The sequence below is a fragment of the Muscardinus avellanarius genome, assembly GCF_963383645.1.
Source record: "Muscardinus avellanarius genome assembly, chromosome: 3".
NCBI classification, from domain to species: Eukaryota; Metazoa; Chordata; class Mammalia; order Rodentia; family Gliridae; genus Muscardinus; species Muscardinus avellanarius.
The window spans coordinates 20,643,243-20,660,523 of record NC_137788.1 but is presented as its reverse complement, the minus strand read 5'-3'; the positions used below and the strand labels follow the sequence as shown (position 1 = coordinate 20,660,523).

Sequence of the window (17,281 nt, the reverse complement as noted above, 5' to 3'; positions counted from 1 at the left end):
GCTTGGAACCCAGATCTTCCTAAGTACTGAGATTGCAAGCCTGGCTTTGGTATATACATTTCTAACCAAAGTAAACAGGGCCGGGGCTTCGAGAGCCTCCAGGCGACCAAACTCTTAGGGGGTGGGCCTGAAGGTCAGGCAGTGATCTGAAAGACAAGTTCTGCTGAGAAGTGATCATTCCAGGAACTGGGACCAGCCTACAGGAGTTACAGCCACAGAGCATCCCCACGCTCCCCAGAGCCGCCTGGTTAGAGGGGAGGGTCCGCCCCTCAGCTCCTGGGCCGTGATTAGCTGACCGGAATCTGACGTTGCCCGAATGGCGGTCATGATTGGTTCTCCGGTACCCTGCAGGCAGGTGCCGCGCAGGCTGGGAGCCCGGCTGGGCCCTTGGGCTTCTCTCCTAGAGCTTCTCCAGGTTTCGGTACTTCTTGCGCTGCACAGACACCGGGTCCTTGAAAAGCACGGGGTCTAGACGCAAGCGAGAGGACACCAGGGGCATCTGGCCGAACTCTGTCACCATCTGATTCATGCAGTCCCAAGTGGGGGGCTGTGGCTCGGGCCCGGGTCCCGGACCCCCAGGAGCCTAAGTTGAGACGAAATGCATCAATGGACATTTCTGTCTTCCCCCGGCCTCCCACCCGCCTGCAGCAGGGAGTATTCAGATCAGACAGTGAGGGGATCCTCCCTCTTTTCCTCCCCCAGCGCCCGCCCCCACCCTGTGCCTCCTCACCTGTAGAGCAGCCTCTCGGTACTTCCTGCTGTAGGGGACCTTGATAGGGGGCAGCTTGGTGACCGCTGCGACTAGGAAGTTCATGAGGACGTCTGCACAGGTGGGTGACTCATCTGCCAGGGTCCTCAGAGCCTTGGGCAGGGAGTGGGTGAAGAGGGTGTGGTAATACCTGGGCAGAGAGGGAGGGCGGAGCTGAGCTCCTGCTGAGTCCACCCCCCACCCAGTCTGACTCTCCTTCCTGCTGACCTCCCTCCCCCTCCCACCCCGAGCCTTTCTCCAGAGCCCCTCCCTGCTGGGCTGCTGTGGAGGTGGCCCCTCCCTGCCCGCTCCCTCACAGCTCCTCGGGCCCACACCCTGGGCTGGAGGTCGGAGCCAAACTGGAGAGGGGGTGGGACAGCTGGTTCTAAAGCCATCAAACATGGCTGCCCAAAGACCAGCCTCAGGAAGATTAACCACGCTATGCTGCTGGGTGAACCTCACTCCACAGCATGTCTACCCTCAACTGAAGCTGGGCCCCACCTGCAGACAGAGCCATTCTTCACTCTAGTGAGGATTCCCTGCGGAGCTTCTGGATAAATCTACAAAAGGCCCCAGGTTGCACAGATTTGGCTAAAACATGTCTAAGGAACCCTTCTAAAGATGAGCTCCAGAATCCCACCCTGCCCCCAAACGGGGTGCTTAGAGAAGGCCTGGGATGGCCCTACCAATCATACCCAAAGTTATAAAGCCTCAGGACCAACCTAAATATTGTTCTTTTTTTTTTTTTTTTTTTGTACTGGGGATGGAACCCAGGGGCATTCTACCTCCAGACTATACCCCCAGCCATATTTTTTTTTATTTTTAATTTGAAAACAGGGTCTTACTAAGTTGCTGAAAGCTGCTAAGGCTGTCCTCAAACCTGTGGCCCTCCTGTCTCAGCCTCCTAAGTACTGGGATTATTGGTGTGCACGCCTGGACTAAATATTGTCTTTACTCATTAAGTGGTTCTACCTAACACTAGCTATTTGTTGCTCATCTGTGTGCCATCCCGGTGTGGTATACACATCCCATTTTGTAGATACACAAATGGAAACTTAAGTGTAGTTATGGCCAGGATGGTATGACTACAAATCTGCAGATCTGGGCTCTAAGCCACCCTCCTGGCTCAGGGACAGAGTCTCCGGCCCTCTGGTTCCCGTGCCAGGGCCGGCCTTGGTACCTATGGTAGAAGGCAGCTGTGGTAAGGACCATGGAGAACTCGTTGGCCATCTCGGCACGGTAGCCCCAGCCACCCCTGGCCTCATCCCAGAAGTGGCTCCAGGTCAGAAAGCCCACCATCCGCTCCGGAAAGCTCTGCCACACCACAAAGGCAAAGTCGACCTGGAGAGGGAGTGCAGTGAGCTGTGAGGAAGGGCTTCCTGGCCAACTGGAGGCAAGGCCAGCCCGGCCGAGGGGCTGGCAGCCATTGCTTAGTTGACTAACACAGGTGCTTCTGGAGGATTCACAGGACACTTTCTCAGATGGGAGCCACAAAAACAACTTTCTCAAAGGATGGTGGAAGGCCTCTATGAGGTTTCTAAAGAGAAGGCTACCTGCTTTGCTCCCCCAGAGCAAAAGCCTCAGGACCTCTGGGTGCCCGAGGGGCTGCCAATGCCCCCGGCCTCTGTCCCCACCCGCACTGGCCCCCTGGCTCAGCCCTCACCTCACTGGTGGAAAGGCTGCTGTGGGCATCGAGGCTGAGGATGGCATCTGTGCTGATGGCGCTGCGTGGGAGGAAGCGGTCGCTGACCTGTGGTGGGAGGGGTGACACGGGAGTCCCCAAAGCCAACAGGAAGGAGCCCTTCAAGCATGGTGTGCAAGGAAGGGCTGTGAATGCAGCGAGGCTGCCCAGATGCGGTTTACCTCTCTGCTTTTCAGTGTCCCCTGTGGTAAAATGGAGCAGTTGGGCGCTGCAGTTTTGCCATCTCAGGTTTCCCCCACTGTCATTAGATCCATTGACCCTGGGGGGGGGGGGACTGTCAAACAGCCCTCCCTTGAAAGTAACAGGTCTGGAGAGATGGCGGGGCTTGCCCAGAAGCACACAGCAAGCTGGCGCCTTCCCAGTCCAGCCTGCTGCCCTCTTTCCCTGTGTCATCACCCCAGCTTCTCCCGGGCCCTCATCCACACGCCCCTCTGCCTCTTGTCATATAAGGCTCTGGACGTACAATTCTCAGGGGCCAGGGAAGGAAGATGGTTGCAGCGGGACCCACAGTCAGGTTTCTTCAGGCCCTTGCTGAAGTCTCTGGCTTGGGTTTGGACCCAGGTAGAATGGCCTGTATGCCCCCCACCCCGGGTTTCCAGCACAAGCCCACCCTGTCCAGGCCCCTCCCCATCCCTCACCTTCCTGCGCCCCTCAATGACGGTGAAGGGCACTGAAGTCTCAGGCCACCTGGATGGGAGCGGCCTCTCACTGCTCCACAGAACCATGATCTAGGAGAGGTACGGGAAGGGGGATGATTCTGGGGTCTGGGGCGGAAGGGCCCAGCAGCGATCTCCCTCAGTGGGGGAAGGCTAGGGTGAGTAGCTGCACACCCGTGGGCGAGAGGCTGGCTTAGTTGGATCCAAGGTCCTATCACTGCCAACCTGTCCTTGTCTAAATTCTGGTGCTGTGTGTTAGCCCCTAACCTGGGCCCTGCCCGACTCCGCCTCGCTAAGCTCTGCATTCTCCTCTGCCTCCAGGGTTGTTCCTTCTGCCCCTGGGCTCAGCTGTTTCTTCCCTCTGCCAGAGGAAACACACGGAATCCCAATCCTGGCACAGAGTCCTCTCTTGCCCCCCATCATCTACCCAGGACCTGGCCCAGAAAATGACTGATGAATGAATGGATGGATGATTACTTCTCCCCAAGAGGCACCAGCTCTTAAGAGGTTCATCAATTTTCATGGAGTCGGGGTAGAAAAGCAAGAGCCTCTGGACTTAAAGAGGAAGGCAGCTGAGTGTAGCAGTATGCATCTGTAATCCCAGTACTTGATAGGCTGAGATGGGAGGATCACAGGTTTGAAACCAGCCTCGGTGCTTAGTGACACTCTCAGCAACCTAGCAAGACTCTATTTCAAAATTTAAAAATAGCCAAGCTTGGTGGCACATACCTATAATTCCAGTACTTTGGAGACTGAGACAGGAGAATCTCAGGTTTGAGGTCAGCCTTAGCAATTTAGTGAGGCCCTGTTTCAACATAAAAAATAAAATAAAATAAACTAGGCCTGAGGGTATAGCTCGGAGGTAGAATGCCCCTGGGTTCAATTCCTAGTACCACACACACACACAAAGAGGAAGGCAGCAAGAACTGGAAATCCTCCCTGGGCCTCCCCCAAACTGTATTGCCATTCTGGTGGTCTAGATGTTCTCTATGGCCCTGCCCTTTGTCCCCTCCCTGGGTCCCAGGACTCCAGCTGGTTAAAGGGGCCAACCTGGGCACAGTGCTGGGAGCCTGCCACGGCCTGGATGAGCTTCAAGGGGGCCTGGTCGAGGGCCCCCACCCAGATCAGGGCGCTGAACCTGCCCTTGGGACGGGAGCCTGGGAGAGTAAAGACAGGCTGTTAGGGTGGAGGAGATAGACCACCCTGGGGATGAACGGAGTGGGAACCCCAAGAGCCAGGAGAGGTGTGGGGGGCTCAGGACGGTCTTGGCAGGGCTCTGTGGATGAAGATGGGGCAGAGGCAGAGCCGAGGGGACAAGTCCCAGCCCATGACATACCCTGTTGTGCGTGGTAGAAGGGGAAGTCCTGGGGGCTCAGGGAAAAGGTGGGCCGGGCCACAAGTGCCCCTGGGGGGCTGTTCCACAGCAGCGAGGGGTGAGCGGACACTCCAGAGATCCGGTCCTGAATGACCTGTGAGAAGGAGGCTGTGTGGGGGAGTGGGGAGTGTGGCCCTGGAATGTAGGCCCTGCGGGCGGCATCTGAGGAGTAAGGACCTGGTGTGGCCCTGACATCCCCTTCAAGTTCCAGGGAGGACAGCAGCCAGGTCCCCAGGCCCCTGGGAAGAAAAGGGTCAGGAAGCTGAAGTCCAGAGGCAGGGCATCGCTGGTGGCCTTCCCGAGGTGACAGATGGTGCCAGGCTGGCTGTCTCCCCTCCCTTCTAAACGCATGGCAGAGATGGCTAAGTGCCTCCTGACATTCTCTCAGGACTCGGAATCCGGAAAGATCCCAGGAGTCTCCTCCCAACCCAGTACCCGGGCAGCCGGGGCCAGCAGCTGGAGTTGGCACCTGCTTTGAACGGACTTTCCGCAGCTGTCCCCTCTACGGAAAGGGGAGCTGAGGTCGAGGATGTGAGAGAAGTGTGTCCAAGAGCCCACAGCCAAGCCTCAGGTTCATCCCAAGCATCAGGGTGGGCCGACATCAAAGAGGTGGGGCCCACCTGGGGAGAGTAGTACAGGGAGAGGGGGTGGGACGGAGCGGAGTCCCTGGCCGTCCCCTCACCTCCAGGGTGGTGCGGATGACCTTCTCCACTGAGGAGAAGTAGGCGGCCCACAGAAACTGGGTCTGCTGGCGCAGGGCCAGAACCCGCGTGGGGGACATCTTCCGGAGGGCATCCAGGACCTGGGGCGCAGACAGAGAAAAGGAGGAGGCTGGGGACTTCATTAGGTCCTGACTGACCCTGGGAGGGGAAACTGAAAGCCCCCTCTCTTCCCTGGCTCTCAGCAGCCATTCTGCCAAGTCCTGGGTACCATGGCAATCCAGTCCAGGGGTCACAGAGCTGGGTTTATCAGACACTTGGTAACCAGGCGACTGTGGTCAGGCTACTTAATGGTCTGAGCCTCAGCTTCTGCCCCTGTGAAATGGGGATGGTACCCATGTACCTCCCTCCTAGAATGGAGGCCATTGTTAACTGCTACACCACTCTCTCAGTCTCCCTCCTCAGAGGATTCAAGCTAGGATTCAAAGCTCTTCTTAAGGGCTAGGCAAAATTATTATTATTATTAGTAGTAGTAGTAGTAGTAGTCATAGTAGTACAGGAGAATAAACCCAGGAGCATCCTACCTCAACCCTTTTCCACTTTTCTTTTCTTTTCTTTTTTTTTTTTTTTTTTTTTTTTTTTGGTGGTACTGGGGTTCCTGGAAACCCTTCTACCTACGGGCTACACTCCCAGACCTATTTTATTTATTTATTTATTTATTTATTTATTTATTTATTTATTTATTTTTTTGCGGGTTTGGGGATAGAACCCAGGAGCATTTGACCTCTGAACTACACCCCCTGCCCTATTTTTTATTCTTTTTATTTTGAAACAGGGCCTCACTAAGTAGCTGAGGCTGTCCACAAACTGCAATCCTCCGGTCTCAGCCTCCCGAATGCTGGGATTACAAGCATGCACCACCACGCCTGGCTCCCAGACCTATTTTATACTTTTTATTTGGAAACAGAGTCTCTTAAGCCAGTGCAGCTGGCTTTGAACCTCCTGTCTCCGCCTCTCATGCGTGGGGATTAAAAGCGTGCGCCACCACGCCCAGCCTTCCACTTTTTTTTTTTTTTTAAACAAAGTCTCCCTAAATTGCTGAGGGCCTTGCTAAGTTGCTAGTTGCTGGGGTGGGTCTTGAACCTGCGATCCTCCTGTCTCAGCCCCTCACGTACTGGGGTTATAGGCATGTGCCACCATGCCCTACTGCAAGCAAAATTAGTATGATCAGATGGAAGAGTCACGCCCCTCCCCCTTGCCCCATGGAGGCACTCTGATTTTGGACTGTTTTGCAGCTTTTCCTTAAATTGGGTACTTAAGTACTCAGGGGTGACTAGAAGGGCCCGTGGAGATCATCTGATCTAATTTATACCACTGTAAAGATGGGGAAACTGAGGCTGAAAGGATCAGGACCTGCCCTCAGAACCCTCCAGAGTCTCTGACTCCATCTGATTCCAGGGGAAGCCCAGCAGGAGGCTTGAGACTGGAGAAATGAATGAACCTATGTGAGAGAGGGATAGGAACGAGGACTGCAACCAGCCTGGGGGCCAGGGTTCTAGGGTTCCTCCCGGGTTCTGGATCCATCTCCCACCCCGGGGACAGGGCCCAGAGCTACCTGAAGTGGCAGCCTCTCATCCACTGTGATGGCAGCCTTGGTCCAGTCGATGACCTCGGAGAAGGGCAGCTCCCAGCGGGGGCTGAGGAGCACAGGGATGCAGCCAGCCTGGGAGGCAGGGCGGTCACTGGGGCCCAGTCCCACCCGCCACTTCCTCCCCTTTCAGTTCCCAGTCAGCAGCTGCTGCTGTTGGGGGCAAGGGGCAGAGGAATGGGAGGTAGCTTTTGTTTTTTGGGGGTAGCATGTTGTTCCACAGAGGGTGTGGCAAACATGAGCCCCAGAGAGACGAGGTAGACATCCGACTGCCCCTTCCCCTCGGCCTGTGCCCAGCATACCTGCCAGCTCAAGGGATGGGGACAGCAGACGGGGGATGTCCAAGTTGTACCTGCAGGGCTTGGAGGAAGCGTGATGCTTCAAGACGGTGGCCAGGGATGAGGCAGAAAGTGGCGTTGGGCAGTGATTCCCCGGGGTGCATCCTAAGGAGCACATGAGGAGTCCCCGCACACGTGAGACAGCCGCTCCTCATCCACCTGCTGCCTCAAAGGCCCGGCATCCCACACCAGCACCCCTGTCGTGCTCTTACAGTTAGCGTGCATGGCGCACACAGCCACACATTGCCCCCCTCCTCTGCTGGATTAGGAGCCAGGGGCCCGGGGTCTGGCAGCCTCAGACACTTCCCTTTCCCTCACAGGCCTCAGTTTCCCTCCCTACAAAATGAGAGGCAGGGAGCTGATGTTTCCCAGGCCCCCTCCGCTTCCACCCTGTCATGGGCAGACTCTCTGGCACTCCTCACCTGAATGGCTTCATGCCTGTACCCCCTCCCGCCCGCCGGGAGTCCAGGCCCATGAAAGGCTCCTCTGTCCTGAGGTGGGCTGGGCCCCCTGCCTGGAGCCACACAGGAAGCTCTTGCCCAAGGCCTCCTGGCCAGGAGGACAGGCCATCTCTGTTCCCACCTCTTCCCCACTCAGGCCGTGTGTGTGTGTGTGTGTGTGTGTGTGTGTGTGTGTGTGTGTGAGAGAGAGAGAGAGAGAGATATTGCCCACTCAGGGACCATAGCCCAGGACCCAGTTGGGGGAGGGCCTGGAGGGTCTGGAGGTTGGGACCCTGCTGCCACCTGTCTGGTTCTGAGCCTGACCTTTGACTTTGAGAAGTGGGCCTGGGAGTGTGAGGCGGCCTCTGGTCCAACCCCTTGAACAGAGAGCAGACTCAGCCCTGTGGTGGAGCTGGGGCTGGAGAATTAATTGCCAACTGACAGCCCCAGCTATCTGAATCACCCCAGCGGGGCTGCTTTGGGGTCTCCAGAGGACCCTGGCCTTCTTTCTCCGCTTGATCTCAGTGTCCACCAGGCTCCCTGGCAGAAGCCATAAGTTAGAATCAGGATACCCTCCACCAACCCGTGTGCTCTGAGGGACAGAAGACCCCTAGGCGAGGGCTTCAGGGAGCCAAGGGGCCTGCTGACAGGCCGCCCCAGGCCCACAGCCTCCCTACTGTGCAGCTCCCCTTTCCCTCCCCACACCCCAGCAGTCTGAGGAATTAACTGATCGACGCAGGTCTCTGCTGCAGTGTGCGCGCCCAGGCATCACCACGCCTTGGAAGCCCCCCCGATCTCCCAGCTAACCTGTATGGAGTCCGTTACACAGTTCCCAGTGCTTTACACTAGCTCACTTCATTCTCTTAGCAGCTCTAAGGCCTGGGAAGCATGTGCTGTTAACCTGTTTACATACGAGGAAACTGAGGCCCAAAGGGTCCCTCAGCTCCCAAGTCGAGGACCTGGGCAAACACATGTGCAGCCTCTAAGTGTCCGTCTAACCATTGACTTGTCTGTTTCTCCTACAAAACTGAGCTACTTGAGCGCGCCGCTGTGCCTTGCTCAGCTCAGCATCCCCAAGGCCTCGCAAGGTGCGAGGTGGGGGATGGCACTCAGTGGACACCAAAGAAGGGAGTGCTCTCGGCGGGGCCCAAGATCGATGCACAAGCATCTAGGGTCAGTTGCAGCACAAATTCTAGTCCTGGGGCTGAGAGTACAGACGGTTATTTTTTTTATTTTCAAAACAGAGTCTTGTTAAGTTGCTGAGGGTCTCAATAAGTTGCTGAGGCTGGCCACAAACCTGCGATCCTCCTGTCTCAGCCTCCCAAGTACTGAGATTATAGACTTGAACCACCATACTCAGCTTCTGGAAGGTGTGTGTGTGTGTGTGTGTGTGTGTGTTACTGGAGATTGAGCTCAGGGGCATTCTACTTCTGAGCTACACCTCAGCCCTACTTTATTTCCTGAAACAGTCTCACAAAGTGGCTGAGGGCTTTGCTAAGGACCTGAGGCTGGCTGGGAACCTGTCTCGGCCTCCCAAGTACTGGGATTGCAGGTGTGTGCTGCCTTGTCCAACTTCTGGAAGCATTTTATGAACCCCAAAAGTATTCTGGGCCCTAAATGCTGTACCTATTATGTCCAATGTGTACAGACTGGTGGACTTGAAAACATGTACTGAATTTACATTTTCAGAACAGGAGGGAGAATCTCTACGTATCCCGTGTGCACACACACAGCTTCTCAGAGGGGCATGACTAACTGGAAATGGCACGCAGCTCTGGGCAGGAACCCTGGGTGGTCAGGAGTCAGGGGTGGGAGGGGACTTTTTACTGTGTACTCTTTAGTGCCTTTGGATTTTGTGCCCTGCGGATGAATTACCTATTCATAGAAATAAATAAATAGCTATTTAAATGGGTGGACCCTTATCCCAAGCAACAGTGGCCTGTTGAACCATGGTGGAAAAACCTGGGCATTGGAGCCAGAGGCACAGGCTTTAATCCTCAAACTCCACCACGTTCCAGCGAGGGACGGGCCTGGTTAACAGAGAGCTTTGTTACCGAGGGCTCTGCCGCCCTCTCCCCGAGCCTCAGTTTCCTGTGCCCTGAAATGGGGATGACAGTAACTCTCATGAGAGGGGTTTAGCAAAGGAGCAACTTGGGACGTAGGTACTAAGTCCTGGCATGTACCTGGGCTTGGGCAGGCACCGTCCCAGTGCCCGCTGAGCCAGTGCGGGGGCTGTGAATTGCCTCTTTCTCTGTTTCTGGGGCTGGCCCTGCAGCTGCCAGCCGCGCTTCCATTATGTCCCTATATTGTCTTTCTGGCCCAGGCAGATGCCTGGCATTTCTGAGAAACTGAGGCTCAAGCTGTCCTTTGGAATTTGAAATACACAGAGGTGACGGTGTAATGGCGGCCTGCTTCCAACCTGGCAGCCAACAGCCAGCCTAGGCCTACTTCAAGTTCACATTTTCCTCCCCTCTTTTCCTCCTGCTCCTCTCCTTCTCCCCTTGTTCACAAGCAGCAGCTCTTATCAGTTCACTGGCCAGAGAAGTGAAGACCGGACACCTGGCACCTGTGAGTCTGTGGAAGGACCAACTCAAGGACGACTTAGACATGAACTGTCTCTTCTGACAAGCCCATGTGACCCCAAAAAGTGGACTCTTAAAAATTTTTGGACTTGAGTCAGGCGTGGTGGCTCACGCTTGTAATCCCAGCATTCGGGAGGCTGAAACCGGAGGATTGTGGTTTGCGGACAGCCTCAGCTACTTAGTGAGGCCCTCCGCAACTTAGTGAGACGCTGTTTCAAAATAAAGAATAAAAATAGGGCAGGGGGTGTGACTCAGAGGTCAATGATCCTGGGTTACATCCCCAGAGCCGCAAAAAAAAATTTTTTTTTTAAATTTATGCCGGGTGTGGTGGCGCACACTTGTAATCCCTGCGCTTGGAAGGCTGAGACAGGAGGATCGCTCAGGTTTGAAGCCAGCCTCAGCTACTTAGCAAGCTCAGCAACTTAGTGAGACCCTGTTTCCAAATAAAATATAAAATAGGTCTGGGAATATAGCCCGGAGATAGAAAAGCCCCTGGGTTCCACCCCCAGGACCACAAAAAAATAAATAAATAACTTGGACTTGATTCCTTTGTTTGGGGAGAATCTAGGGTTTGGTGTGTGTGTGTGTGTGTGTGTGTGTGTGTGTGTGTGTGTGTGTGTGTTTCTGGGAAGTGAACCCAGAGGCATTCTACCTTTGAGCTACACCCTGAGCCCGATTTTATTTGTTATTTGGAAACAGGGTCTGGCCACATTGATGAGAGTCTCAATACTTGCCGAGGCTCTATCCTGCAATCTTCCTGTCTCAGCCTCCCACGTATTGGGATTTCAGACATGCACCACCACGCCCAGCCTCAGGGTTTGGTTTTGAACTCTTAAGTTCACTGGCTTTCTCCGATTTGCTAGCAAATCAATACATTTCTTTTTCTTTCTCCCGAAAGTCTTGTCCCAAATGGGGCAAGTACTGAAATTCAGTTTCAGTGGGTCCTGTCACCTGCAGAGACCAAAGATAAAACTCCAGCAAGTTCAGAGGACAATGAAAGGCTGCCAAGATTCACACCTTGGAGCAAAAACTTATCAAAATGCTACTCGGAGGTACAACGTCCGTGGGTTCCATCCACAGCACTACAAAAAAAAAAAAAAAAAAAAAAAACAATAAAATGCTATCAGAGAGTAAGCCGCTCTATCTAGACAACCAAACCATGGCCAATTCTGGCCCATTTTATTTATTTATTCATTTTTATATTGGGGATTAAACCCAGGAGCATTCTAAACTCTGACCCAACCCTCCTCCTCATAAAAAAAATAAAATAAAATAAAGACCCAGCTTGGTGGTGTACACTTGTAATTTCAGTTCTTAGGAGGCTGAGACAGAAGGATTCAAGGTTTGCAGCCAGCCTCAGCTACTTAGTGAGACCCTGTTTCAAAATAAAGAATAAAAAATAGGGTTAGGAATGTAGCTCGGGTGTAGAAGTCCCCTGGGTTCAATCCCTAGAACCACAACAAACAAACAAACAAACCAGGGTTTTATTAAGTCCCTGAAGTTCTGGCTAAATTTCCGAGGCTGGCCTTGAACCTGCAACCCTCCTATCCCAGCCTCCCAAGTGTTGGGATAAATACAGTGTACACCACCCCGCCCGAGCTAGTTCTGGCCCCGTGCAGATCCATCAGTAAACATCTAGCGGTCGTCTGCCTGCTGTGTGCAGCTCCCTAGTTTTTGGTTTCTCTGAGCAACTCACACTTAAGTAGCTTTTATTTTTATTTTTTATTTAGTGTTTGTGGTACTGAGGATATAACCCAGGGGCATTTTACTCCAAGCTACATCCCCAGCCCTATTTTTTATTCTTTATTTTGAAACAGGGTCTCACTAGGTTAATGAGAGTCTTACAACTTGTTGAGGCCATCCTCAAACCTGCAGTCCTCCTGTCTCAGCCTCTCAAGTACTGGGATTACGAGCGTGCACCACCATGCCCAGCTTAAAGTAGGTTTTAGATTTACTGATTGCCAGCTTCACTTAGCAGTAACCACCCATTAAGATGTATGACTACAATGCACCAATAAAAAAATTTAAAATAAAATAAAAACAAAGTCTCACACACACTAAAAAATATAGTAACCATGCCGGGCATGGTGGTGCATGCTTGTAATCCCCGCGCTTGGGAGGCTGAGACAGGAGGATCGCGCTGGTTCGAAGCCAGCCTCAGCTACTTAGCGAGCTCAGTAACTTAGTGAGACCTGTTTCCAAATAAAATATAAAAAAGGTCTGGGAGTATAGCCCGGAGGTAGAAAGCCTCTGGGTTCCACCCCCAGTACCACACACACACACACAAAAAAAATAGTAACCAAAGTCAACTCAAAGAGAAACTGTGCAAGCAAAGATAGCTGAGGGTAGCCAGGCGTGGTGGCTCACACTTGTAATCCCAGTACTTGGGAGACTGAGACAGGAGAATTGGAGGTTTGTGGCCAGACTCAGCTACTTAGTGAGGCCTCTGCAACTTAGTGAGGTCCGGTTTCAAAAAATAAGTAATAAAACGCTGCAGGTGAGGCTCAGAGGTCGAATGCCCTTGCTTGGGTTCAATCCCCAGTACCGGAAAAAAAAAAAAAAAAAAAAAAAAAAAAGGCTGAGGATCGAATCAGAAAAGCTGTCACACACCTGTAATCCCAGTACTTGGGAGGCTGAGACAGGAGGATCCCAGGTTTGAGACTAGCTTTAGCTACTTAGGCCCTCTGCAACTTAGGTCCTGTTTCAAAATAAAGAAGAAAAAACTAGAGCTGGAGGTATAGCTCCAGAGGAACCCCTGGGTTCTATCTCCAGCACCAAAAAGAAAAGTAAGGGAGGGCGTGGTGACCAGGCACCTGTCACCGAAGGAGAGCTGCTGGGGGGCTCTGTGGTCTGAGCTCCAGTGGCCTCTGAAGAGCCCCTCTCCTCAGGCTCTGCTGCGGATGCTCAGGATAGGTCCCCAAGAAGCGATGACGCCCAGTGCCTTCTTGCTCCTGGCTGTGGGTGCCCCGAGGCCTGCCTTCAGCAGGTAGAGCCAGTGTGTTCTCTCAGGAGCCCTTTGGCTGCAGAAGCCCCAGGAGCAAAGCAGAGGCAAAGCTGGAGCTTAGCCATGTGAAGAATTCCTGGGAGGGATGTGGAGCTTAGAATAGCCATGTTGTTCTAGCAGAGAACAGGGAGGGAGACGGCGGGGAGTCTAGGGAGGGCTGCAGAAGGCCATCTTCCCACTCAGGCTTGTCCCGAGGGATGGAGAGGGAACCCTCTGCTGCACAGGCTGTACAGCCTCAGAAGGACTTCCACTTCTGCCCTCGAAGCCAGGCCACTGGGGATGCCTCCCGGAGGTGCTGGGAGTTCAGGAGCCTCAGCTGACGACTTTAGCACAGGAGCCGTGTCACCCAGGCAGCCCAGGTGAAGGGAAGTTTCTGCACCAGCTCACCTGTCCCACAGGCCCCCATCCCCTTATCTATATTCAGGCATTCTCACTGGCAGGAAGTCCTTCTACAGATATGACCTAAGACATGTTTGGTATAACCAAAGGCTATTTTCTTGAGAGGTTAAACCCTCACCTTAGACACAGAAGCAGCTTCCAGCTACTAATCTCTAAAACCCATCTGAGGCACTTGTCAGGGCTGATCATAATCTCTTAAAACTCAGAACTCTCAGGGCTGGGGGCATAGTTCAGTGCTTTGCATGGATGAGGCCTGGGGTTCTGTCTCCGCACCACCATAAAAAAAAAAAAGTAAGCGGGGCGTGGTGGTGCACTCTTGTAATCCCCGCGCTTGGGAGGCTGAGACAGGAGGATCGCACGGGTTCGAAGCCAGCCTCAGCTACTTAGTGAGGCTCTCAGCAACTTAGTGAGACCCTGTTTCCAAATAAAATATAAAAAAAGGTCTGGGAGTATAACCTGGAGGTAGAAAGCCTCTGGGTTCCACCCCCAGTACCACACACACACACACACACACACACACACACCAAAAAAAAAAAAAAACACAAAACAAAACATAGTGTATACCTGATGCCTGGAATCCTACCACTTGGGAGACTGTGACAGGAGGGTCACAGGTTAGAGGCCAGCCTCAGCAATTTAACAAAGGCCCTCTGCAATTTAGCAAGACCCTGTTTCAAAATAAATAGTAAAATAGGGCTTGGGTGTAGTTCAGAAGCAGAATGTCCAATCTCTAATACCACAAGAAAGAAAGAAAGAAAGAAAGAAAGAAAGAAAGAAAGAAAGAAAGAAAGAAAGGAAGGAAGGAAGGAAGGAAGGAAGGAAGGAAGAAAGAAAGAAAGAAAGAAAGAAAGAAAATAACAAAAAACAAAGCTCAGAACTCTCATACTTAAAGCTTTGGAAATAAGCAGTTTGGGATTACAATACTGTCTGTGCTCATTCTGACTGGTGGCCTCAGGTAGCTACTTAGCCTCTCTGAGCTTTTGTGTCTGATATGCAAACACTTAAATGATAGCAATTAGTATAATTTTATTATGCATAATCATGATTTGTAAAAGTGCTTAGCACAGAATGAGCACCATCCACGTGTACTTACATAAAGGTGAGGCCAGGAGGGACTGGAATGACTAAAGGGATGTAGGGTGAGTCATGCTTTGTTTTTAAAGGTCCCCAAGGGAAAACTCCAAAAATCTGCCTATGACCCTCCTTGAGGCGCACTCCCATCTTGCTGGAAGCGCTCTCTGCTGTCTCACCGACTCCCTCCTCTGTGGCCGAGTCCGCCTTCTTGACTGTACATCTCAGTCCTGCTCTGTGCCCTGGTCTCTGGACTTACTCCTCTGGCAGCCCACTCCCATCTGGCCCCCAACAGGGAAGGTTCACTTACTGCTCAGGTCCAGGCTCCGGCTCACAGTGCCCATCCCGGAGGCAGGTGGAGAAGTGGGTGCCCGCCGTGCGCCACCTGCCCCTCGCCTCTGCCAGGGCTAGCAGGGCTGCCCCGGGCTGGGGGCTATGCTGCTGCAGCTGCCCGGGAGCCCCACCTCGAAACGGGTGAGCTGCAGGGAGAAGCGGGAGGGCCACGTCGAAGCCAGGCCGGAAGGTGTCCACCGAGGGGCTGGCCACAGCCACCATCGCCTGTCCCAGCTGGGAGGCCGCAGGGCAGGGGGCCGGGTACAGAGTGAGCACCAGATGGTTCTGGCCCTGGTTCCAGTGCGCAGGCACTGGGCTGCACTCTGCGGCCGGGGTGTCAGGACCAAGGAGGAGGAGGAGGAGGCAGGCCTTCTCGGGGCTGGAGGTGAGGTATCTGGAGCCTTCCAGGGAAGCCAGCATTCTGCGATGCGTCTCAGAGGGTGGTCCAGCCGTTGGGTACACGAATACCTTGAGGCCATTGCCCCTGCACCTCGAGGTGTTGAAGCAGGTTCCCCAGTTGCAGCTGCCACCACGGGGGGCTCGAGGAGGTTGAGGGGCGTCTTCTGTGAGCTCCCCAGACTGGGAGAAACTCTGAAGGAACGCCGCATCCAGCCAGCGGGGCCAGCCTGGGGGGGGCCCTTGCTGAGGCCTGGGGGGCACTGCCGGGCGGAGCAGGGAAAAGACCCTCAGGAGGACCAGGAGGAGCCAGGAGGCGGACAGTGCCACCCAGAGGGGCTTCCTTCTCCAGGACTGCATGTAGCCACCCACCCAGCAGCCTCCAGGACGCGGGGGCAGATGAGCGCTCTAGTGCAGCGCTCTCATGGCGCGCACAGATGGGAAGAAAGGCTGGAGGGCAGGCTCCCTGCCTCAGGTCAAGGGGCCAGTCGCTGGGCGTGCACGGGAAGCCTGGCAAGACCCAGCTGTGTGGACTCTTTCCTGCACTCAGGACTCTGTTTCCTGGGCCTCTGGACAACTAAGCCAGTCTGCGCCCTCCCAGCAGGGCCCCTTGTCCCTGGGCAATGCTCAGGCTGATGCAACCCTTGTCCAGCCCGCAAGGCTGTGTCCATTTGCCCTCCCCGCTGCAACCCTGACCTTTCCTTGACCAAGAGGTAGGCTGTCTGCCAGGCCATAGAGGTCTGGTCAGGGCTCAGGCAGGGGAAGCCTGGCCACTGGGCAGGGCTGGAAGGAATCAGGACTGGCCTCCCCCATGCCTTCCCCTGCCTGAACAGCCCCTGTGCAGCCCTGGCTACCCCTGCACCCGCTGGCAGGCACGCCTGTGGCTGGAGCTAAAATTAGACCCTACATCCATGTGGGCCTTCAAAGTCGGCTGAATCGGGGCGGGGAGCAGCCAGTGCCCCCTTTCTAGGGGTTAAGGGGAGGTCAGGTCTCAGGGTCCCGGTCCTCTTCCACTCTGTTGCTGCCCTGGCTCAAGCAGTGCATCCCTTCCCCACCCCCATAGCTGCCACGCACGCTGGGGTCAAGACCGCTGCACCAAGCCCCACCCCACCTTCCCCAAGCCCTGCCAGCAGATGCCACCTCCCGCTCCCAGACTCCCTGTTCCCCGGTTCCCTGGTAGCATCTGGCCAGTTGTCTAGCTTGCCTTCCTAACAGCAGCCTGGCTCCTCCCCTGCCAGTCTGATTGGCTCCTGGCTGAGAGGCAGGGTCTCCACTTAACCCCTTCCAGGCCAGTTTCCTGGATCGCTCATGCCAATCTCCAGCAGGTGCTAGGCCTCACATTTGGCAGTGACCTGTCACAGCCTCTGTCCCTCTGAATCCTCCATTAGCCCTACAAGAGAGGGGTCCATGTGTGCGTGTGTGTGTGTGTGTGTGTGTGTGTGTGTGCGCGCGTGCGCACGCGTTTGTTACTGGGGATTGAACCAGGGAGCAAGCTATACTCTCAGCCCTTTTGTTTGTTTTTGTTTTGAAACAGGGTCTTACTAGGTTGCTGAAGCTGTCCTCAAACCTATGATTCTCCTTTCTCTGCCTCACAAATACTGGGATCACAGGCATGTGTCACCATGCTTGACTTCTTTACTATTTTATTTTATTTTATTTTGGTGGTACTGAGGCTCCTAGAAGCCCTTCTACCTCCAGGCTACACTCCCAGACATATATATATATATATATATATATATATATATATATATATATATTTTTTTTTTTTTTTTTTTTTTTGTGGTACTGTGGGTAGAACCCAGAGGCTTTCTATCTCCGGGCTATACTCCCAGACCTTTTTTTATATTTTATTTGGAAACAGGGTCTCACTAAGTTGCTGAAAGCCTCACTAAGTAGCTGAGGCTGGCTTCGAACCCGTGTGATCCTCCTG

General features: G+C 53.9%; 1 protein-coding gene across 1 annotated transcript; it reads right to left on the bottom strand.

Moving 5' to 3' along the window:
• Positions 1-400: 400 nt before the first annotated feature.
• EXTL1 (exostosin like glycosyltransferase 1) lies at positions 401-15,711 on the bottom strand (the record flags this gene model as incomplete). Its single annotated transcript, XM_080691354.1, has 11 exons — positions 401-583; positions 731-899; positions 1,929-2,089; positions 2,412-2,498; positions 3,089-3,178; positions 4,157-4,263; positions 4,443-4,575; positions 5,164-5,283; positions 6,756-6,863; positions 7,141-7,231; positions 14,933-15,711. 11 exons carry the CDS (start codon positions 15,709-15,711, stop codon positions 401-403), a joined length of 2,028 nt encoding a protein of 675 aa, XP_080547480.1.
• Between the last annotated feature and the right edge of the window lie 1,570 nt (positions 15,712-17,281).